Below are 24,208 nucleotides of genomic sequence, written 5' to 3'. Positions count from 1 at the left end.
CCATGGCAAATAGAATTTGTCTTGTTTGCTAACTCTGATCAATTTTGTGGTGACTGCCTAGAGTGCGGGGTACAAAGAATTATGGGTCTGAGTCCAGGATCAGTAGGAAAGAGGATGGTGATTGACTAGTCCTGCCTGCAGTGGTGGTCTGGGACTGGAAGGGTGAGGAAGGAGTGTAGGGCACAAGTACAGGTAAGGTTTCCAGACTTGATAGGCTTACTGCCAAATGCTCAGTAATGCTAGGTGTCCATCAGAGAGGACAATGGGAACCAGCTCAAGTTCGAGTGATTCTGAGCCTTGGCTTGCTCCTCAACTAATTGTGGTCAGGAATTCAAGGTGACCATGGGTGAAGAATAGAAGGTGATTCCAACAGCTTATGCTAAAACAGATCTGTGATCCCCAGCTCCCCAGAATGATTGATTACAACCCCTGGACCTCTTTGGAGATGTTACCTCTAAGGATGTTCTTGATTCTTGAAATCAGCCCATAAATGACGCTCCTGACTTCTCCCCACTCTACCACCAGTTCCTGTCTTTAAGATGCTGTACCTCCTCTTCTTCAACACCTTCGAGCTTCTCTGATATGACTTCTTTTCTTTCTTCTGGCTGTATTGATTTCCTTATTCCACTACTTCCACATTAAAATGTGTAGGGCAAGAAGCAGAGGGAAGGAGGACAGTGTGGTGGGCCTGGGACCACAGCTGCACCTGAGGAAGCCCTTCATCTTGTGACTTACTTTTCATTCCATTCAGTAGTCAAGTTAACAACTGAACATTGAGTTTCTGAAACCTGTCTTAAAGTTAAAAATCTTAAATTTTTTTTATTTATTCTATGGCCTAGTTCATAGAAAAGACCAGCTCACTAATTAGTAGAAATATTTTGTAGTTCATTTTCTGGAGTTCATTTGTTCAAAATGGCTTATTTTTTTTTTTAAGTATAATCTAAATTTTAAGTTTAACTGAGACCAGGAAAAAAAATGTTGGTTTAGAAAGACAAGGAATCCTAATGGTTATTTTTTCTTGATTCAGGAAAACATGACAGAAGAAACATATATCGATTTGGATAAAAAATTATTTGAACTCTTTCTGACCCTCAGTCAGTGCCTTGGCAGCGTGGAGGAGATGCTGCAGACGCCTGGACTCTTCAGGGAGGATGTATCTGCCCAGCAGGTGCACTACGAGGTAGGAGCCCGTGTGTTGGCCATTCCAGCAGCCTGGCTAATTAGGCCAGAGCCTCTTGAGGTCAGGACTCATTCTGTCTACTTCCTCCACCTTGCAGAAACTGGCCCTCGAGTTGAAGAAACTTTATTTAGCTCTGTGTGACAAGAAGAACCACCTTTTGAAAGCCATGGCTTGGCCCGGCAGGAACACCAGTTTGCTTCTTGAATGTTTTGGTAGCCTCCAGGTCTGCCTGGAGCATGCCCAAGCTAGCACTGCCTCTAGAAGCAAGTCCCTGAAAGCTGGCCTGGACTACAAGCACAGTTACCAGGTATGACTCTGAGCTCATGGGTGGCTGTACAGCATGGACTCCTCATTCCCATTCACTCCTATTCCTGGTGCCTTTTGTTCATAGAAATTGCTAAGGAAATAAATTTTTTTTAAAAAATTGTTACGAGAGATAGTAAGTAAGACCTTCCAATCCTTGTGGTTGGAGACCATTTAAAAGTGAGGCCCTTTCCAAAGTCTTGGTATGAATTTGTTAGGATGAGCTGACATAGTGTTTCCCTTCTTTTATTACATTTAGCCATTTAATGATTGCAGAGGCAGGATTTGTATTTAAATTTCTAGGCAAAGGGGAGTCATTGAGTTTTTTGAGCAAAGAAAGGACAGTCCATGTAGGTGTCAAGTAGATTCATCTGGAAGTCATCTGAGACAGGGAAGTAATTAGGAAACTACGCAAATTGTCTAATGGAAAAGAAATGAAGCACAACACTACTTATGAAGGAGTCTGGCCCATAAAAATCAAACCTAAATCCAGTCAAGCTTCTAAAATCTAAGTGAAACTGATAAAAGGGTGGAAGAACATGTTAAACAGCACCACGAGGCACCGTCTGCCAAATCCAGAACTAATGACCCATTTTTTTCATATCCACAAAAATCCAAGAAACAAAAAAAGAAAGTGGGTAGGAGAGTCAGCAGATGCAGAGAGACTTAAGACATGTTACTTCACCATGACATACAGACCTCATTTGGCTCCCAGTTAAAACAAATCAAAAAGAAAAGCTGTAGGGAATTAGAGAAACATGAACCATGTCTGGGTTATTAACCATACTAAGGAATTAATTTTGACTTTGGAGGAAGTATATTTTTAAAGGGAGGGAGCTTTATCACTTAGAGATACCTACTGAAACATAGTGATGAAATAACTTGATCTCTGTTATTGCTTCAAAATAATGAGAGGGGAGGTGTTAGGCAGTCAAGAGAGCTGGCGGAAACTCTAGATGAAAGAAGGTCAGCCTTGAGCCAGTAATTGTTGAAACTCAGTGATGATAAGGTGGGTATTATTCTATTTTTGTATGTGTTTTAAGTTTCCAGATTTTGTGTAAATTTCAGAAAATTTATATATAAAGTTATATAAATTCATAACACTTAAATATGAAAAAGGTAATGACGGCCTAAATGAGATTGTTCAGTTTCTTGCACTTATCTTTTTTTACAGAATGAAATAAAGCGATTGTATGATCAACTCATTAAGAATAAGACAGCTTTACAACAGTCCTTGAATGAAATTAGTGGCCAGAGTATTGGTGAACAGCTTCAGGTAATCAATCAAGTACTTCAAATTAACCTAAAATCTTGGACCAGAGCATCTTGTGCATCCATTGTGCTTCTGAACCTCTTCCCTTTGTGAGTGGTAGCAAGGCTTAAAGAGATCAATAAGATGAAACTATTGATTTTTTAATTTAAAAAATATTTCTCAAGTAGTACTTTCTGAAGAACAACATCTTAAATAGTAAGAAACCCATTTTTACCTATCAGCATGACAGGAAGTTAAATGTATCCAGTGTGGGTAAGGGTGATGGAAAATGAGGTCCTTACCCTCTTGGTCAGAACACTCATTAGTTCAGCCTCTGGGGACCATTTGGCTGTATGACAGAGTCTTAGATGCTCTTCTGTTCAGAAGCAATTTGACTTCATTAATTTATTGATCAAGTATTAACTGAGAACCTGCTATGTTCAGTTATTTTTTTTTATTTTTTTTATTTATTTATTTTATTTTTATTTTATTGTAAACAAATGGGATACATGTTGCCTCTCTGTTTGTACATGGCACAAAGGCATACCATTTGTGTAATCATAAATCCACATACAGTAATGCTGTTTGATTCATTCTGTTATTTTTTCCCCTTCCCCCCACCCCTCCCACCCCTCTTTACCCTCTATACAGTACTTTCTTCCTCCATACTTGCCCCCCTCCCTAACCCTAACTCTAACCCTAACACTAACCCTTCCCTCCCCCCCTATGTTCAGTTATTGTTCTAGGGACTATTTTGTACTCTTCCTAAGGACACAGAATAAGTGCATAAACATAAATATCATAAATATCTGGAGATGGACCTCGTGGTACTGTACGTAGCCCAGAAGCCCATGAAGAGCTGCCTGTAATGCCATCAGTGTGCATCCTTACAATGGCATACTGTGTGTCTGTTTAAAAGGAGCCAACTGGGTGTGATGACTGCATGCCATGGTGCATGTCTGCAGTCTCAGCAACTCAGGAGACTGAGGCAGGAGGAGCATTAGTTCAAAGCCAGCCTCAGCAGCTTAGTGAGGCCCCCAGCAATTTAGCCAGACCCTGTCTCATAATTTAAAAATAAAAAGGGTTGGGGATGTAGCTCAGTGGTAATTTCATTAAAAAAAAAAAAAAAAGAGCCAAATACATGTATACTGGTATGAAGAGATGCTAAAGGGGAGTGCTCACTTAGGACAGAATGCTGAGAGACAGTTCAGCAAGTTTAAGGATATGCACGTGTACTTCCACTGGTATATGTTTAGAACATGTTAGGAACAAACTGTCAGTTGTGTGACTTCTGGGCAGATTGACAAGGGCAGATGAGGAAGGTCTGACTTTTAGATCAATAGGATAAAATTTTTTCTTAATTCCTTTCTGTACTATTTAATTCTTCTTTAACAACCTGTACACTTCTTGGGTTTATTAAAGGATGTTCCTTTCTTGTATCATCTCTCACTTAGAAAGCAGATTTATATACAGTGGAGCTGCAGAATTCTGAGAGCCGAGTGGCCAAACTAAGAGACGAAGGGGAGAGGCTTCGCTTACCCTGTGTTTTGCTCCAGGAGGTTTATAAGTTAGAGGTATGTCTGAACAGAACACATTCACTCGGTGTGAGGATTGTATGAGGAGGTACTTCGGTCTTCCACCTAGTGAATGTCGACCTGTTCTGCATTTGAACTTGCTTCCTGGTTGGATGAAATTGCTTGTACACACCTCCTCTTTCCTCCCCAGGATGTACTTGACAGTATGTGGGGAATCCTGAGAGCAAGGTACTCTGGGTTCAGCAGCCCGTTCATCACTAAGAGCCAGCAACACGCCCTTCTGCAAGGCACAGTGGAACTAGTAAATATTGGAAAGGAAATGCTTGCTCATGGCCACTTACAACGTGCCAAAAGTAAAGCCACCTTACGAACTCAAATACAAAACCACAAGGTAAGACACACGGCCCAGATCCCCTCATCCTGTTCAAAACCTTAAGGCTTTTCTGACTGGGTAGAAACGATCCATTTTCTTCTTGGCAAAACATGCAGCATTTATTCTTCAAACAGACGTCTCTTAGTGCCTTAGTGTGGAGCAGAAGTCAGGTGACCTCTAGGAATATGTTTGAGTGAAAACAGACACAGTTCCTTATGTTGGTGCATCTTTCAGCTGATAGAGAAGATGGACTTTTATCGATGAGTTTTCAAGCAAATTCACACTAAAAATTAGGATTCATTCTACAAGAGTGTTTTAATAGGAGAAATGGACCTAGGTTAGCAAAGGCTTTCTGAGAATTGGAATTGAAAGGAAAAGGTCCTACTATATAGTATAATAGTACAATAAATCCTTCCATCTTCCATTCATTTTATTAAACAAAAACCTCTTGATCACCAGCTAAAGAGGTAGAGTAATCAAAGTGCTACTGATGATAGATGTGTAAGACATAGTCCCTCTCTTGAACAAGCTGACAGTCTAGGGCCATTGGAAAGTATGCCTTAGTCTAAATAAATTGAAAAGTAAGTGTTGAATGAGGGAAGGAAGGGAAGACGAGAAAGCTGATTATCTACAGAGTGCCAGGCCCTTTGCCAGATGCTTTTACAAACCCTTCCATGTATGTGTTCTTCACAAGGAATAGAGGAAGGGATTCGCATAAGAAAGGGTTCTCTCCGAACAACCAGAGGAAGCAGCAGGCTGCAAATGAGAGGAGCCTTGAAGATGCTTCAAGGACAAATGTGGTCCATTTCGTGGATGGGGAGTCCCGTCAGTGCCATTAGGAAATTCCCTTCACTTCGCCATTTTGGTGAGCTGAAGTGAGAGCTTTAGGAGGAGACAGGCTTAAAGAGCCCTGTCTGCTAATTATGTGGGCTGCAAGCATCTGCACCAAACTGTCTTCAAATGAATCTGCCACTTTCTCACGACGTTTTGCAACTCAAAACAACTGATCGAGGAAGATCTGCCTAGAAATTGAAATTGACTAACAATAATGGAATAGATTATTTTGTGGAAAATATTACTTAAGGATAATATTTCTCATATTTATGTGTATACACACACACAGTTTTTTAGTTTGTAGATGGACAGAATACCTTTATTTTATTTATTTATTTTTATGTGGTGCTGAGGATCAAACCTAGGCTCAAATACTAGGCAAGTGTTCTACCACTGAGCTACAACTCCAGCCCCTAGGATGATATTTCTTTATAATTTGTTCAAAGTCCATTAGTTTTTGGTATGTTTTGTTTTTGTTTTTACAGACTGCATTTTTCATTGTACACAAATGGGGTACATCATTTCGTTTCTGTGGTTGTACACGATGTAGATTCATACCATTTGTGTAATCATACAACAGTGAGACAGTCCATTAGTTTTTCAAGATTAAGAGAGCCATTTCAGTTCACCTTTTATTTTCTGATAGCCTGATATCCTGGAATTTTGAATTAAACAAAAATAACTGGATAAAAAGTGAAGGTAACTTCCCAGCAACTCAGGAGGCTGAGGCAGGGGGACCATGAGTTTCAAAGCCAGCCTCAGCAAAAGGGAGGTGCTGAACAACTCAGTGGGACCCTGTCTCTAAGTAAAATACAAAATAAGGCTGGGGATGTTGGCTTAGTGGTCAAGTGCCCCTGAGTTCAATCCCTGGTACCTGCACCCCCCTTAACAAAAAAGTTAAGGTAACTTGGCTTGTATGATTTTCACAATTTAAAAATAAATATTTAAAACCTTTTCTGTGTTACAGGTATTTTTCCAGAAGCTTGTTGCCAATATGCTGTTGATCCAAACATACTATGACAAAATGTTTCCTTCTGTATTACCAAAGAGAGAGAGATTTTGGGCAGAACAAGTAACCGAAGTTAAATCACTGGAAGAAAAGGCACAGCAGTTTGGCATGAAGCTGCAGAGTTTGTTGCAGGTATTTGGCTTACTCTAGCTTCACTCTTAGTTGAGTATCTAGTTATTAAGCAGCAGTTAAACGGGAAATAACAGTGAGGAATATGACCCCAGGTCTCGTTCTGAGTCTCCTCCCTGAAAGAAAGGTTCGCTGAGGTTTCTCGTGCACACATCCCGGATGGTATGGCATCTCTAACTTTCAGGTTTGTGTAAGAATAAACAAACCTGAAAGCACCTTGAGACCGTGATGAGATCATTTGAATGATACAGTGAGTGGTTCAGAAACTGGACTCCAGGCCCAGATATTCTGTTGCGAACTTCACGACCATCTGGTCTCTAAGTCCAAGGAAAAAATCGAGCACATATAAAGTTTCCTTTTAGTTTTAAGGTTTCCCACCCTCCAGCTTATTAAACCATTCATAGCCAATGTTGCTTACCACATAAAGGAAATTTTTAAAAAGGAAGAGAATATTGAACTTGGTAATGAAATATGACATTTTATGGTAACATTTATTTTCTAGTATGCCGAATTGATATTGATAGTAAAATTTCATCATATTTAGAAAAGACTGCACGGACCCAGTCTTTATAGTGCCCTATAAAAGCCAGGTCACCTACTACTTGAAGAGATACGAGAATTAGTGAGGTGATGTTATGATTTGAATGTGAGGTATCCCTGGAAAACTCATGTTTGAGACAATGCAAGAAGGTTCAGAGGAGAAATGAGTGGATTTTAAGAGCCTTCATCCAATCAGTGGATTAATCCCTCGATAGGATTAACTGAGTGGTAACTGAAGGCAGAATGTGGCTGGAGGAGGTGGGTCCCTGGGTTGTGGCCTAGGGTATGTATTTTGTATCTGGAGAGTGGAGTCTCTCTTTCTGCTTCTTGTGAGCTGTTTCCCTCTGCCACACTCTTGTGCCATGATGTTCTGCCTCACCTTGAGCCTCAAGGAATGGAGCTGGCCTTCTATGGACTAAGACCTCTGAAACCCTGAGTGCTCAAATAAACTTCTTCTCCTCAAAAGTTGTTCTGGTCAGGTCTTTTAGGCACAGCAGCAAAAGAAAGCTGACTAGAACAGTTGGTTATTTTTCTGAGAGATAATTTTTGGTGATAATAACTCAACTCTGTGATGTACTGGGACCCTAACTAGCAGTCTTTTATGGAAACAATATGCGTTAGTCAGTTTTTTTGTCATTGTGACCAAAATACCTGACAAGAACAACATAGAGAAGAAAAACATTTATTTTGGGCCCACACTTTCAGAGGATCAGTCTATGGTCGGCAGGTGCCAAGGCAAAAACATTGTGGCAGAAGTGCATGATGGAAGAAAACTGCTTTGCTCATGGCAACTGGGAAACAGAGAGAAGAGCCAGGGACAAGATATAATCCAAGGTCATACCTCCAGTGACCTACTCACTTGCCTATAATTACCTCCAACTAGTCCCATTCAAATTATTCATCAAATGGATTAATCCTCTATGAGGTTACAATGCTCATAATCTAGTCGTTTTACCTCAGTTGCCTAATACATTAGCTCTGTAGGGTGGGGTACATCTCTCAGGTCCACCTGGAATCCGTGCTTTACTTTTATGTGGTCTTAGTGTTTATTTTTGTTTTTATGATTCATTGTCATTATACACACCAATCTGGAAAAATTTCCACTGATTTTATGTTGATTCTCTAGAAATGGGAAGAATTTGATGAAAACTATGGATCTCTGGAAAAGGACCTAGAAATTCTTGTCTCTACATTGCCTTCTGTGAGTTTGGTGGAAGAAACAGAGGAGAGATTACTGGAAAGGATTTCATTTTATCAGGTATTTAAGTTGCCAATGATATGGTCCATAGCACTTGGTGTTTTGTTTTGACTAAGTTATTTGCATTTGAAGTTGAGTGGTTTGGATTAAAATATTATTTGTCACACAACCCATAAGTAGAAGCATGTAGGGATTGCAGGCTTCCCTGTTGGGCTTGGGGTTGAAGTGAAATTCAAGTCCTGTTCCATCACTTGTCACTTTTGTGACCTTACTATCTCTAAGCCTTGGTTTCTTTGTTGAGAGCAGGAAAGTAAACTAGTTCTACCTGCCTCAGGAAGTGGGTTGCAATGCACTACTAGTATAGAAACCCACTAAGAATGGAATAAACGTGTATTTAGTGTTCTTATTGTGCCCTGATTGAACATAGCCTATGAGACAGACAAAATCTGTTGCCTGCCTGCAGCATTTTTTAAAAGACTCCAAACTTCTAAGTTTTTCTTGTGTCATTTTTGGTCTGGTTATTATCAAAGTGTCTGTGTCTCCAATTTCAATGTCATAGAAAAAGAAAAAACATTGATATGATTGGCATTGAGAACAAGACTAAGACAAAAACAAGTTTTAAATCCTCCCAACCGAAGCTTAAAATACTTAGTTTCATCTATAGAAGATACGCAGTCAGAATCTGAGTTGTGCTGCTACAGAAAATCATCAGGTGTCAACATTAAAGCTTCAAAAGTAGCCTGACTGGGCTGGATGGGAAATGAGAGCAGAAATGCATGGTAGCACCCTGCTGAACTTAGGAGGTGTTCCGCCCCTGCAGATGACACTTTCCAGAGGTCGGGGCACTATTGATATTCTCCAGATGCCCAGAGAGCCTGGAGTAGATAAATCTGGATCTTCCCAGATAGAGTGTGGGTGCTGGCCTGGGGATACAGAGCATGCCATCTCACTGCTGAGAAGAACACAGTCGAAAACAGTATCTTAAACCACATCATAGTTAAGAAGTAATATTAGCCTTTTAATATGAGCCTCATTATCCCCCATCCCTGCAAAGTGACCATATCCCATTAAGTTCAAAATACTACACTTGATCTTAGCGCAAAGGCCAAGAAGCGATAAGTTCAAAATATTTCGTAAAAGAAATCATTGTTCTAAGACTTGTAAAGAAATTTGCTATACTAAAAGAAGCCCCCTATAAAGCCCATCACACAAATTGGCTTCATGAGGCTAATCTTGGTCCTTAGAGTCATGGAGAGGTTTGTATGCGTCCTGCTGCTGTCCTCATCTTGATTGGAGGACAGGTGTGGGCGGAGGAGTGTAGGCATTGGCCACGCTTCCTCTGAAGTCAGGCAAATGCTCGGAGCACCACAGGGGCCCAGTGACTGGCAAACACAGTCTGTCTCCAAGGTATAAAAAGGAGGAACGAAACTTCTCCAAAATATTGTAAAGATGAAATGTCTGGCACTTAAGACTTAGAAAACAAGAACTTTTAAAAAAAAAAAATTGATGTTGGACGTTTTTTTCTAGCCTTTAAGTTCAGACAGGAGAAGAAAGGATTATAAATGAAGGAATGGGAGTTGGAATGGAGTATTTGGGTAATTTTTTAAAAGGTTTAAGTGAATTGGAAAATAGCAAAACTTCTATTTTGATAATAATTTATTTTTAAAGGTTAAACAGCTGTCAGGATAATGATATTAGCTGAACCCAGCTTGTGGAAGATAATTGCCTTAAGACAGTTCTCTTCAGGAGGTCATTATATTTGCCGTTTTGAAGAATTTTATTTTTCTTTTCAGTTTAATGATGTGCTGGTGTAATTTATTCTTCTAAAGTTCTCTTCCTTTCTCTTTACTGAATCCTTATATTTAGAAAACCGTAGAAATGATTTCCCCCTAGTATTTGCATCTTTTGTATTTATCACTTTCATATGTTGGTCTCAATCTGCACTGTTCCCAAGGGCCAGGCTGGGGACCAGGCATGAGGAACTCAGTCAGGGTGCTGAGGACCGAGGAGGGAAAGAGCTGAAGAGAGTAGGCCTTTCTAAAGGTGACTGTGGCTACTTGTGTCCAGCTGGGCTTTGCCATAGGAGAATATAGACCTGTAGTCACTACATCTTCCCATTTTCCCAGGCACTGGAAATCCTAATTTCTGTGTTTTATGTAAATTCTATGTAAATTAACCTGATTTTCAAAATGATCTTGAGTTCAATCAAAACCTGCCTAAAAACTGGACACAGCAGCATATGGCCATAGTCCCAGCTACTCAGAAGGCTGAGGCAGGAGGATCCCTTGAGTCCAGGCTAGCCTGGGCAACAATGCGAGACCTTGATGAAAAAAAAAAAAAGAGAGAATAAAAAAAAATTCTGTCTGCAAGCTGGATGCAGCCTATAGACTGCCAGCTTGTTTTATGTTTTGTTTTTTTCCCTTTTGTTTGTAGTTGGAAGAATTAACTATCAGAACTTAATCAGCAAGTTTTGTGTTTGAAGTTCATCTGTACTAAGCTATAGAGTTTCTCTGTAGGAACACATTAATCAGGCATTCTTATGAAAGGGGACCATTAATCACATCTGTCCAGCCAGAGTGCAGCCCTGAGTGTTGCTGAAGTATTCATGTTTCTTCAGTAGCCTGAAATGTAGATTTCTGTGTTTGTGAATAGACTGGTTGACTTGATCTTTTTTTTAAATCATTCATTCCATGACTTATTAGCAAATAAAAAGAAACATTGATGGAAAGCATGCCCGGCTTTACCAAACCCTAAATGAAGGCAAACAGCTGGTGGCATCGGTGAGCTGTCCTGAACTAGAGGGACAGATTGCAAAACTGGAAGAGCAATGGTTGTCCCTGAACAAGAAGATTGACCTTGAACTGCACAGACTGCAAACACTTCTCAAGCATCTACTGAGGTATGTTTTCTTAGGAACTGATTGACTGGCTTCAAATTCTGCTGTGAAGGAAGACTGCAGAGGGATTCTGAAGTCAACTCAATTTTGCATGCAGTCTCCCAGTTATGCTGTGCAGTTCTCTTTGACAATCTAAAGCACTGGATCCCCTTCTGGGCTAACTAGGATCTGATACAGGCCTCTGATATGGTTTGCTAGACTCAGGAATCAGTTTGCTGGAGAACATTGATTCATTTCTATAGACACTAGGAACTGTGTTGTATAAAATACTTACTTTTATCCCGTGCTGTTGCTATTTTCCTATCCTCTTTGTTAAGTTTTTAAATTTAAACAAAACTAAATGATTTTGGCTAAAACAGTGGTTTGGAAGAATCTTTTGAGTTCCTCAGAGGGTTTGTTTTGCTCAGTTGGGATAACCTTGAGTTTTCCAAGGACAGCAGCAAACAGAATATTGAAGCCTGACTCTCATCGCTGCTTCTCAAGGGCTGTCTAATCTAAACAAGTTTTGGAAGTGACAAGAAGGGCAGCACAAATATCAGAGAAAAAAATTTGCATCCAGGCAACAGCAGTTTGCTATTATACAACTTAGACAAATGCTTGTTATATTTTCACTTAAACGCATTTGTAGAAGACATTTGATGGATTAATAATAATCTTTTTTTTACGCATGGGTATACTTTTGTGTAGCTGTAATAAGAAATAAAGAATGTTTTAAACTTTCAAATGCCTTTTTATTCTTGATTAGGCATAAAGGAGAAAGTCCTAGAAAATGAGGAGAGCTTTGCATTTGAGACATGAAATAATACATGACATAATCCTTATTATTGTCCTGATTTTCTGAAATATAAGGCTGATCAACACAGAAAAAAAAAAAGAAGAAGAAAATGTGCTAGCGGTCCATCTCATCATCAGAGTACCTTTCTAATTTCCTTTCTCCTACTTTGCTCCTGTTAGTTACAACAGAGATTCAGATGAGTTAACCAAGTGGTTGGAATCTTCTCAGCAAACTTTGAATTACTGGAAGGAACAGTCCCTCAATGTGTCTCAGGACTTGGATACAATCAGAAGCAACATAAACAAATTTTTTGTAAGTTGAAATAGAATATGTTAAATAACTTTTGGTCAGAAATAAATTATCAAGGGAACAGGTTCAGGGTGGCCATGACAATCTCTCTTCGTTTGTGAGTAAGGAGTAAAATCTGAGCTAATTGTATCTATGGTCTTCAAACAGAACTGTTTGTTTATACTGTTCATTTATATACTTATGATGATACAATGTATTTTTAATTGACTATTTTAAAATATCTATTTATATACATTAAAATATATATTATGTATATTATTTTACATGTATATATGTTATGCTTTGACATAAGGCATACTTTTCAAATATAGAAAATACCCCCAAAAAAATTTAAAAACAACTACCTAAGATTATTAATTCATAAACATTAAAGTTAATAAACACACAGTTTTAAATTATTGTATATAGAATTGGCATTTCTACTAAAAATATTTTGTTCTATGGTTTTGGGGTTTTTCTGGAAAAGAGGATTACTTTTGTAACATAAAATGCACTCATGAGACCCCTTAATCTTAACCCTTTCTTTTTTCCTTTTTTTTTTTTTCTTTTTTTTTTTTTTTTTTGTATTTTGTAGCTATGGTTACTCTTTGGTATTAAAATGTAAATGTAAATATTTTTTAAAATACTTGGGACTATACATGGGAAAGATTTCAAAATATTTTGGTTAAAAATTCATTGCAAGTAGTTCATGTAATCTGAACTTGAAATTAGGTTTCCTAGTTTCTCCTGAAACTGAAATGACTTGTCTATTTTTAAAAATAAGAACCCACTAGGTTCTAAGTGTCTAGAAGGGCAGGATTTGCATCTCTGTCATTCTCCGGTGTGTGTCTAATGTTTGGAGTAGTGCCCACCCTTGGTGGGCAAAGCTGTGTGTGTGCGTGCACATGCGCACATTCAGATGTTGATTCTGTTTGGTTGTGCACTCTAACCAGTTGCTCTGACTGTTTTTAAGTTTTAGAAGTTTCTGATCTTTACAACTGTTTCCTTAGGAATTTTCCAAGGAGGTGGATGGGAAGTCCTCCCTGAAGACTGCAGTTTTAAGCACCGGAAACCAACTTTTGCACCTGAAAGAAGCCGACACGGCCACGCTGAGAGCTTCCTTAGCACAGTTTGAGCAAAAGTGGACAATGCTCATAACTCAGCTTCCTGACATTCAAGAAAAACTTCACCAGGTGAGTGTTTAAACACCCAGCATTTGAATTAGCATTCACTTGTTAGCTCACAACTCTTTCTAAATTATTTTTCTGACTCAATAATTTTCATTGACATTACCTATTTTTCCCTGGCACCACTGAATATAGGTCTTAATTACTGGATTGTCCTCCAATGGGATCTTTCTTCACAGAGAAATCAGGCTTAATTACTTTATTTCTCAGTTTATCTGTGCCACTCTGTTAGTTTATGTGAAGGTCTTTATCATTGTTTGGGGGTCACTTTTTCTAAGCTTGAATGCTAGGTTAGTTTTTTTGTGAGTAACCTGCATAATTATATAGCAAGACCTTATATCAAACCAGGTATCTTCTTTAGCGATGCCCTGATTCATTTTGTTAATGTAGGTAATTAAATGGAAATCATTTTGTCCTTGCAGCTTCAGATGGAGAAATTGCCATCTCGTAAAGCCATCACAGAAATGATTAGCTGGATGAACAGCGTGGAGCACCAGGCTGCAGACAGAGACTCTGTGCACTCACCTAGTTCTGAGTCTCAAATGAAAAATCTTCTTCAGAAGCTCAAGGTAATTATAAAAGAGGAGCCAAAGTCTTTTCATTAAATAAGAAGTCAAATCGCTTGGAGGGGAAACTCTGAACCAAGAGCCATGTGGGATATAATGTAGGGACACTAATTGGGGAGTAGAGAATGGGGCGGTAAATGATTCTAGAATGATGAGGAAGTCCGCTTGCTTTTCTTTCACCTTCATTCCTTTACAGCTCTGATCACAGTAGGACCATTCAAGTTTTTTATGGACTCAGGTCCTCCTTTACCTCCTCAGTCAACATGCTGTACCTCTGTCCTGGATTGCCACTGCCACTCTTTGCTGTTCTGTAAGTCATCCTGCAAGAGCCAGCTCAAGGTTCTCCTCATGGGCAAACCACACTGGCTCTCCCTGCCGGATTAGGGGACAGTGCTGAATTCATGATGCTCTCCGTAATGCTCTCTAGTTTTTATCACATGTTCATCATTTATGTATTCACCTGCCTCCCCACATTGACTGAGCTTCTTGAGAGCAGAAGCTATCCTTCACCTCCCGAAAATAACACACCTAATCTAAAGTAACTCTGTTCTTCCCTAGCACCAACCACCCCCATATTGTGAACTAGCATCTGCATGTGAGAGAAAACATTCAGCCTTTGGTTTTTGGGTTTGGCTTATTTCGCTTAGCATGATATTCTCCAACTCCATCTATTTACCAGCAAATGCCATAATTTCATTCTCTTTAAAGCTGAGTAATATTCCATTGGATATATGTATCACATTTTCTTTATCCAACAGAAAGGATAGTGGAGTGAAACAGACATTATTACCTCATTTATGTATATGACTGCATGACCAATGTGATCCTACAGTATGTACAATCAGAAAAATAAAAAATTATACTCCATTTATGTATGATTTATCAAAATGCATATACGCACTCTACTGTCATGTATAACTAATTAGAACAAATTTAAAATTTTTTTAAAAAAGAATGGAATAAAAAAAGTAGCACACCTAGCCCAACAGCTGTACTCCAGAGGTGTTTATGAATATTCTGTCAGCAAGAGAATGAGGAAGGAAAAGTTGATATCCTTCTGCAAACAGATATGAATGTGGCCCTCTCTGGGATACTTCTTTCACCCAGATTTAATTAACATTTAAAGAAGGCACATGAGGTTTACACAGTATGGCCAGTGATATTAGCTAGCGCTCACTCTGCTCTCTTCAACAGGAAAGCAGCAGATTACAAGAGCCTGAACGCTATCTGCCTCTATTTCTAACAGACTTTCATTCAACTTTGGCTCTCTCACACATACACACACATAAGCTCAGAAATTTTTTTTTTTTCTTTTTTTACGGTACTGGGGATTGAACTCAGGGCCTTGTGCTTGCAAGGCAAGCACTCTACCAGCTGAGCTATCTCCCCAGCCCCCTGAGAAATTTTTATTAATCAGTTTTTTAAAAAATTTAATATAACGTTATAGCAAAAAAAAAGGAACCTGAACTTAAGTAACAGTGGGAACAATCCACGGCAGCAGGAGAAGAGATTTTAATTTAGTTGATTTTCTGTGGTTGGTTGTTTGCCATCTCCACACATTTTTTTCCAAGGGACCAAGAAGCTGTTGGAGGTTTGGTGCTCCTGGTAGCAACCCGATACAAGCCAAGGGTCTTGAGATCTTGACACTTCCCCAAGATCTGAGTGTGATGTACTTTTGAAGATGTGCAGTGTTCAGCCATAAATGTGATTTAAAACTGGCAAGCAGGAAGCTCATGAACTCAGTGAGAGTAGCATGTTTGTCTCCAAGAGATGTTTCATTTGAAGACATGGTTTCCATGCTTTTTGAAAGCACTGGTTCCCCTCTTAAAGCTTGCTAGGAATTACAGTGGGTTTGACTCAATTCAAAACTTCTTTTATTCTTGTAAGAATTTCATGAAGCCTTCTCTTTCTTTTGTTTTTGTGGTGCTGGGGATTGAACCCAGGGCCTTGTGCTTGCCAGGCAAGCACCCTACCAACTGAGCTATATTCCCAGCCCCTTCATGAAGCCATCTCACCAAAGATACCCACACCAGAATTTCCGGGAAGAAATAGAGTTCTTTACACAATTTTCCCAACTGGAGCCACATATTGTATGGGATGGTATGAACTCTGGTTATTTGATTCTTGTATACTCTGGATTTCCCAGAGTTGGGTAATAAACCAGCTAGAAATTTTGATGAATGAGCTTGACACATTGGTTATGGACCAGTTCTACATGAAAGATGGTGTTAGTGCAAAGAATGTCACTCAGGAGAGTAGAATTTGTGACCTGATTGACACCAGGTTCTGTCATTGCTGCCACACTGTTCCATCCTTGTGGGTATTCAGTGGATGGAATGAAATCGGATGGAACTTATTGGACAATTCACATCACTCCAGAACCAGAAGTTTCTTACGTTAGCTTTGAAACAAACTTAAGTCAGCCCTCTAACGATGACCTATCAGGAAAATTGTGGAAGTCTTCAAGCCAGGAAAAATTATGACTGCCTTGTTTGTTAATCAGAGTTATAAATTTCTCACTGTGCTTTCTTCACCTCAGAAGATTGAAGGTTTTAAAGTCTTGATTGCCAGAGTGCTATGTTCAGTGATTACAGTTTTGTTTTTACCAGTTTTGCTAAGCAGCAGCAACAACAGTAGAATTAAGAAAAATGAAAAAAAAAAAAAACGCAAAAAGAGAACACCCATAGAAGGTGGTGACTACTTTCTGGATGTCCATACCAAAGCCACGCTGTCCATAACCATCACCTTGTAATTGCAGAAGGCCCTAGATATGATGATAAAATGATTGTGTCATCATTTTGAAGTGTGTGCTTTATTGTATCAGGAGGGAGACATCTTGCATGAATACCCTCCTCTGTGTTCAGGTGTTCGGGCCATTCTTGCTGTGAAATTGAAGTGCATGTAGAAAAAACCATGTACTACATGAAACTTCACAACATTTGTCCGGACAATTCAGTTTGCTTTATCTACAGGCTACCATTTCTGCAGGTATCTTCCCAAATTCCCCACAGACAAGGCTTTTGGCCTCAGCCTAACCGTCTGGGACTGTTCTGTTAAATTGTTGCCACAATTTTACATCCAGTTACCTCCACTACATTCTAGAACATAATCTCCACTAATGTTATTGAAACCAGTTTCTACTTCATACAGATGTTTTTTGCAACAGCCATTAAATTTTTCTCTCACACCCACAAAAAAGACGGTACATTATTTTGTGCCAGGCAACGTGTGCTAATCACTAGGAATGCAGAGATGAATGACAAGGCTGGCCATTACTTTCAAAGACCTTGCAAGTTTCTGATAGGCAGAAGATGAATGGCATGATCACCAAGTATATCCACAGAATATGTTTTTATATCATCACTTCCTAAATTTCAGTGGGTAGTAGAGTCTATAAAAGGGCTAGCCCATACCATGTGATTACCCCCTGGATTCTCTCCACAGGATATGCTAGAACTTCCCTGGGTAAAACCCAACAAATGGCAGACTTGACCGGATCCTTGTTGGCCCTTAGGTGGGTTTAGGACCACTATAGAATACGAAGTCATCCAAACCACCCTGGGAGGCAGAGACTGTCACCCAGGAACAGAGAAGCAGCTTAAATTGACAAAAGTTCCTTAAAGGTGTTCTGGTTTTCTGGGAAAGCTTTAACTTCTGTTTTCCATCCTATTGTCTCCATGAGCCTTCAGGGTAACCCAGAATCCAGTATAGCTCTAAGGTATTCTTTTACAAGAATCCAGGGACCAGACACACATTCTGAGGACAGCAGCTACCTTATACAGTGCTTCCTTGGACTTTCCAGTCACAGTTTGAAAGCAGGGAGTCTCTCTGTTCCCAGGGATGTGTCATCCCCAAGAAGAATCCCCACTCAGATCAGCCTCCTGATGGGACTTGGGGAGGGTAGAAGGTAACTCCTGACAATGGCGTCCTGAATTAATGGATGGGAGCTTGGTGCCCCCTAGAGTACAGCCAAGGGGAAACCAGTTCATCGAATGGCGTTCCATTCAGGCTTTGAGGGTTTAATTTCACTTGTTTGTGTGTTTTAGGAGTTCAGAATGGAAATGGACTATAAACAGTGGATCGTTGACTTTGTGAACCAGTCCTTACTTCAGTTAAGCACCTGTGATGTAGAAAGCAAGCGCTATGAACGGACGGAGTTTGCAGAGCACCTGGGGGAGATGAACCGCCAGTGGCACCGAGTGCATGGAACCCTGAATAGAAAGGTGCACCCCAGGGTCACAGTCGGATGATGTTTTGTCCTTTGTAAAACACCATGTTCCAAAAAATTTAAAAAGACATTCAGGCCAGGCACGGTGGCATATCCTGTGACCCCAGCGACTCAGGAGGCTGAGGCAGGAGGATCTCAAATTCAAAGCCAATCTCAGTAATTTAGTGAGGTCCTAAGCAACTTAGTGAGATGCTGTCTCAAAATAATAAAAAGGACCGGGATAGTTGGTTTACAGTTGAACCTAATAATCATAGACCCTTTATAAATCTTATGTCTTAGCATCCTCTATGGGTTCATTTAACAGAATATGAAAATAATTCTTATGTTGCTGTTGCAGTTTCTCAGTGGGAAATTGAGTTAGGCAGTGAAGAGGAGAATTTTTATTTAAAAAAGGTGTCAATATTATGTCAGGCTACTAAAAGGTCAGAGAATTTGACATTTTCTATGAAAACAGATGTTCAAAAGGGACAAAGCTATTTCAGCCTTGAAAAGATTATGAACAGGAAAAATATGCCTCTGGCTTTGGATAGATTTTTTTACTCCATGATTCTTTTTTTTTCTTCTTTTTTTAATATATTTAGTCATAATGGACATAGTACCTTTATTTTATTCATTTATTTATATGTGGTGCTGAGAATTGAACCCAGAGCAAGTGCTCTGCCGCTGAGCTGCAACCCCAGCTGTACTCCATGATTCTTGAAAGGATGAAGAAAATTTATTCCTGAAAAATATTTAATATGTATATATACATAAATAATATCTATAAATATATGTACATATGTTTGTAGTGACAAACGATTAATCTCTTTTCTTTATAGAGAATGAATACAAATTGATTTTTATGCAATTAAGATTCAAGTACAAGAATGGACAGAGAACATGAGCATACAGTTCACAAAACAGGATGGTTAGCAGATAAACAGAAATATATCAACTTTGATTATCAGATATTCAAAATAAAACTTATGTAACATACACTTATTAAATTAGAAAATTTGTTTTGTTTTTTGTTTTGGTGCTGGGGATTGAGCTCAGGGGCCATGTAACACTGAAGTGCATCCCCTGCCCTTCTGTTTTTTAGTTTGAGTCAGAGTCTTGCTAATTTGCTAAGGCTGGCCTCAAACCTGCAATCCTCCTGCCTCAGCTTCCTGAGTACCTGGAACTATAGATGTGTGCCACTGTGCCTGTCTTAGAAAATCTTAATAAAACAAAATAAAAGCCCAAGTGAACATTCATAAATTGCTGATACTTGAATGACTTCATTACTCTTTTGGAGAGCCTTGGGAAATTTAAAGAACTATAAAAACCATCTTTTCTCTTAACCCAGCAATACAGCTCTTATCTATTTATTTAAAGTAGATAGTTCTTCAAAAAAAGAAAAGGTGCACACTAAGTGTTAAACATTTATATTTGCAGAAATGCAAAATGCCTTAATTTCAAACTCTAGGGGAATAATTAATCAAATGATACTAAGTTCATTTGATAAAATACTGAGCAGCCTTTTAAAACTAATATTAGCATATGTCATCACACAATATGGACTTAGCAACATATAGAAAAAGCAGTACGAAACTTCTTATGTACTGTGATTAAAGCCTAATAAAAAAACTAATAAAAAATGTGAGTATTAAGCTGTGTGCAGCAGCACACACCTGTACTCCCAGCATATTGGGAGGCTGAGGCAGGAGAATCGCAAATTTGAGGCCAGCCTCAGCAATTTAGTGAGACCCTATTTTAAAATAAAAATAAAAAGTGCTGGGAGTATAGCTCAGTGGTAGAGCCTCCAAAGGTTCAATCCCTAGTGCCACCAACAACAACAAAATTAAAAATTTTGAATATTGCAAACGAGAAGAATCACAAAATTTAAAACTGATTATTGCCAGACACATTGGCATATGCCTGTACTCCCTCTTGCTGAGGCAAGAGGATCACAAATTTGAAGCCAGCAACTTAATGAGACCCTGTCTCAAAATAATAAATAAAAAGGGCTGGGGATGTAGCTCAGTGGTAAAGTCCCCTTAGGTTCAATCCCCAGGACTGCAAAACAAAATAAAAAGAAGATTATTATTGAAAGAGGAGGTACTGGGTACCAAATAACATTGTTCCATCATGTGCACATATGAATATGTAACAACAAAACCCACTGTTATATATAATTTTAATGCACCAATAAAAACTCTTAAATAAAATAAAAACTGATTTTTTTATCACAGTGTCGAATTGTGATATTGTTGATATAGGTAGAAATTTTTAAGCAACTCAGACTCCAGAGAAAGAAAATTACAGTAAGCAATTTATATAATAAGAAAATGCAAACAAAAATTTTGAATGTTAGCAACATGATTTTATTTTGTGTAGTTGTTTGGAAACTCTGAAACAGCCAGTTGTCTCCACAGATTAGCTTTCACTTAAAATATGAAATTTTTTTAAAAGAGGAATTTAATCCAATTTCCTGACTTTTGAATATTTATTCAAAAATTATTCATACATCTTATTATGTGAATTAATAGAAATTTGAGAAGAAGAAAAAATGTCCTCTTAAAATACCCTATCAACTTTAAGCATGGGGTTAAAAATAAGATTCTTTTATAATAACTTTATCATTTATAGATACAACATTTAGAACAATTTTTGGAAAGTATCACTGAGAATGAAAACAAAATGCAGATTTTGAAAAACTGGTTGGAAGCACAAGAAGAGAAACTGAAAACTTTACAAAAACCGGAAAGCGTGATCTCCATCGAGAAGGTGCTCCTGGACTGTCAGGTAAGGAGGTGCAGAGCGTCCTCCCTCTTGGCAGGGTTGGGCTTCTCGAGCTTGCCCCCAAAAGACTGTGCTGTCCTTTCTGGAGATTGCTACAGCTCCCGTGTTTACAGTTGTGCGTTGCTTAGTGACAGGCGTGCTTTCTGAGAGAGGCATGTGAGCAGATTCTTCTGTGCAGCGTGTGCTTAGTAACACAGCGCGTGCTTAGTAACACAGCGCACTTATGCAAACCCAGATGGGTTAGCCTCCCACACGCCGGGCTGTATGGGACTGCCATTGTGTGTATGGCATGACTTACTTTCTTACATAAATTAGATCATTATTTGTGAGTTTTACATAATAGCAAAGTACCATTTTTTTAAAAATCATCAGAAGGTACTTCCATGGTTCTTACTGCTTTTAAGAGGTTTGAATATTACTCCTAAGTGGGGGTGGAGTGTGATATATTGACAGGGAATTTTGATTTACGTGCCTTTTTTCAATTTTTGTGGTTTTTATTTTCTCCAATATTGGCAGAATTACTCTGACTTTTCCATTATTCTTAGTATTTTATTCTGTGTTTCATCAGAAGAAAATTTTCTTCTACCTATTGTGCCTTGGGTCTTAAAAGGACTACTTGTCCTTGGAACCAGTGTCTGAGTCACATTTGGGTGTGAGGGTTTTGTCTGTCTGCCAGGTCACGTAGCCCTTGAGGGGCCCTCTCCCCAGTGGGGACTGTCTCCTTGAGCACCACCCTGTTGGGGCACTCCCTATTCCGCTGTTGCCATGGCTATGGATAGCACACCCTCTGCTGCTTCTGCACCTACTCTGTAAAAGCACAGCCGGAAAGTTGGGTCAGACCCCATTCTGAGAAGGTTACAGGATGGGACTGAATGCAAAATGAGGGCAGGGGACACCCTAGAAGGTCTTTCCAAGTTATCTTAGTCCTGTTCGTGACCCTACCCTGCCTCTCCACATTAGCCTTCTGTAGCCGCCTTGGATTCCACACCTTTCCTTATGGGAAGCTTATGTTCCTCAGCTTGCTGCTGGTCATCCTTTCCAGAAGCCCAGCAGCAGCTCTCGTCCTTGCCTGTCTCTCTGGTAACTCATTAGGTCCTCCCAGATTACCTCTAGTATCTGGTCAGTCCACCTCCATCCAGATTGGTCTGGTCTGAGCCCTGTCATCACAGGCCAATCCTGCAGGAGCAGTCTCTTCTGCTTCTCTCTAACTCACTCTTCACATCAAGGGGGAGCCATACTTCTGAGATGCAAAAGGCTACAGCAATGCCCCACTGAAAAGTCCTTCTTTGGCTCCATTGTTGCCCATAGAATGAAGTTCAAATGTTTTCAGGTGGCGTTCTGGCCACTCTCTGACCTTCCCTCCTCACCTGATAGACCTAACAGTAAGCAAGCCTTCCACAATCCTTAGTCTTCTTGTTTTGTTTTGATAACACTCACCACTGAACAAGTTTGTGTTAAGTTTAGCTCTTCTGTCCCCAACCTCACCACCAGGTTGTAATTAAGTAAACCGCAGGGGTGTGGGGGGCGACTCAGTAGTAGAACACTGGCTAACCTGCATGAGCCCATGGGTCTGATCCTCTGCCCCGGCTAAATTCCACCATTTGTAATAATATTTATTGGCAAGACATGAAGGCAGTTCATGTAACTGCGCATTCCAGGAAGTCCACCTCTCTCTGCCCTATGGCACCCAAGCTTGCTCAAAGTGACATGTCAGCATTCCCGAAGCAAGAACCTGATATCTGTATGGTCAGCATCAGCAACCAGGACCTTGGAGGTTAGGCTGGGTACAGAACCACACAGGGATTGTCACTCAGGGCCAAGGGAACAGGCTACATGCAGTTGTTATGTTCTGTTCCAGTAAGGGTGAGAATTGTGTCCACGGTAGATTAGGCAGTGCACCTACCTTGGCATATATAATTGTAACCAATGAGAACCCATTTATAATATTATCATGCTATTTAATAAACCATTAATTTTACCAATAAAAAGCATTTCTAATGTTCACCGTGCTTGTTGGCAAAATGACTCATGTTGATTGAGATGTGGAACTCAGAAACACTGTGGTGGCCCCCTCTGAAGTGAGGGTTTCCTAATTCAAGTGCACGCCGGCCACCTGGAGTGTGCATATCTGGTTGTATTTGGTTGCACCGGAAATGGTCTCCCTTACGTGTAATTTGCATGTGTGCCTGGTGGCGTCATCCCTTGTCAGTCCCCACCTGAATATGGCATTGAACTGTGGGCAGCTCTGGCCTCAGCCACCATCCCAGCACAAGCTCTCTTCTTTGTCAGAATTCAGCCCAAACACCCTGACCTCACCTTGTACCCACCAATTATTTACCATCCCACGAGCCCCCACCCTTTCCATTAGCTTGTGTTTTCCCGTTTTAATTTTTTACCTTGCTTTTTTAGGTGCATCTTTATAAACGGCTGTAAAATAAGGCAGAGGTGAAAATACATTAATATTCGCTTCCCAGCCCGCTGCAGCACCGTGTCTGAGGCTGTACTGAACTCCTGTCTGCTTGTCCGTCCTCCACTAGCCTGGGGTTTCTCAGGGCAGACTTGCTCATCAGCATGCATATTAAGTCTGTCGCTGTCTGGGAAACTCATAGGTGCTTAGGAGTTACTGGAGCACTTGTATTAGTAGACCTAAAAGTGTGCTTTGTGCAAATGTCATTTTCACTTTTCTTCACTACTCATTGATTATAGGAAATAAAATGATGATGATTTCATGACTGATCCCACAGTAGAATCTTTAGTTCAGGAAGCTTGTTGCTGAAGTGGCTTTACTCCACAAAACTTAGAATGGTATTTTATGAAGCGTTAGGACAGTTAGTGGGCTGGGGTTGTGGCTCAGTGGTGGAGCACTTGCCTGACATGTGTGAGGCACTGGGTTTGATTCTCAGCCCCGCATAGAAATAAATAAAGGTTCATCCACAACTAATAAAAATATTTTTTAAAAAAAGACAGTGTTGACTTGAAACATTCTGAAGGGCTTCTAAAAGTTCTAGATGAATAGGAAGCGGCCATAGGTTTGGCATATTATATTAGCAAGGAAAACTGTATAGTTGACTAGTCTGAGATAAAATTATTAGTCCCTCAAGTTTGATACTGCTGTACCATAAGTACCCACAGCTCACGGAAGTTTATTTGTG

At 39.7% G+C, this 24,208-nt stretch overlaps 1 protein-coding gene and 1 pseudogene across 5 annotated transcripts in view; both read left to right on the top strand.

The window, feature by feature from the left end:
• The window catches only part of SYNE2 (spectrin repeat containing nuclear envelope protein 2), a 320,339-nt gene that overhangs the window by 228,210 nt on the left and 67,921 nt on the right, over positions 1 to 24,208 (top strand). For all 4 annotated transcript variants that reach the window (XM_079126272.1, XM_079126271.1, XM_079126269.1 and 1 more), the window contains 13 exons: positions 1,028 to 1,180; positions 1,278 to 1,487; positions 2,658 to 2,759; positions 4,190 to 4,309; positions 4,461 to 4,661; positions 6,445 to 6,618; positions 8,282 to 8,413; positions 11,056 to 11,252; positions 12,204 to 12,336; positions 13,323 to 13,505; positions 13,922 to 14,068; positions 18,112 to 18,288; positions 20,904 to 21,059. In XM_079126272.1, coding sequence (XP_078982398.1) covers positions 1,028 to 1,180; positions 1,278 to 1,487; positions 2,658 to 2,759; positions 4,190 to 4,309; positions 4,461 to 4,661; positions 6,445 to 6,618; positions 8,282 to 8,413; positions 11,056 to 11,252; positions 12,204 to 12,336; positions 13,323 to 13,505; positions 13,922 to 14,068; positions 18,112 to 18,288; positions 20,904 to 21,059 — 2,085 coding nt within the window. The remainder of the gene's footprint in view (positions 1 to 1,027; positions 1,181 to 1,277; positions 1,488 to 2,657; positions 2,760 to 4,189; positions 4,310 to 4,460; positions 4,662 to 6,444; positions 6,619 to 8,281; positions 8,414 to 11,055; positions 11,253 to 12,203; positions 12,337 to 13,322; positions 13,506 to 13,921; positions 14,069 to 18,111; positions 18,289 to 20,903; positions 21,060 to 24,208) is intronic.
• On the top strand, positions 15,976 to 18,104 carry LOC306653330 (S-adenosylmethionine decarboxylase proenzyme-like; annotated as a pseudogene). The gene has a single exon. The product of its transcript is annotated as an S-adenosylmethionine decarboxylase proenzyme-like (transcript).

The sequence above is a fragment of the Sciurus vulgaris genome (genome assembly GCF_902686455.1).
Source record: "Sciurus vulgaris genome assembly, chromosome: 2".
Lineage (NCBI taxonomy): Eukaryota > Metazoa > Chordata > Mammalia > Rodentia > Sciuridae > Sciurus > Sciurus vulgaris.
The sequence above is the reverse complement of the archived record's forward strand: the minus strand, read 5'-3'. Positions and strand labels throughout refer to the sequence as shown.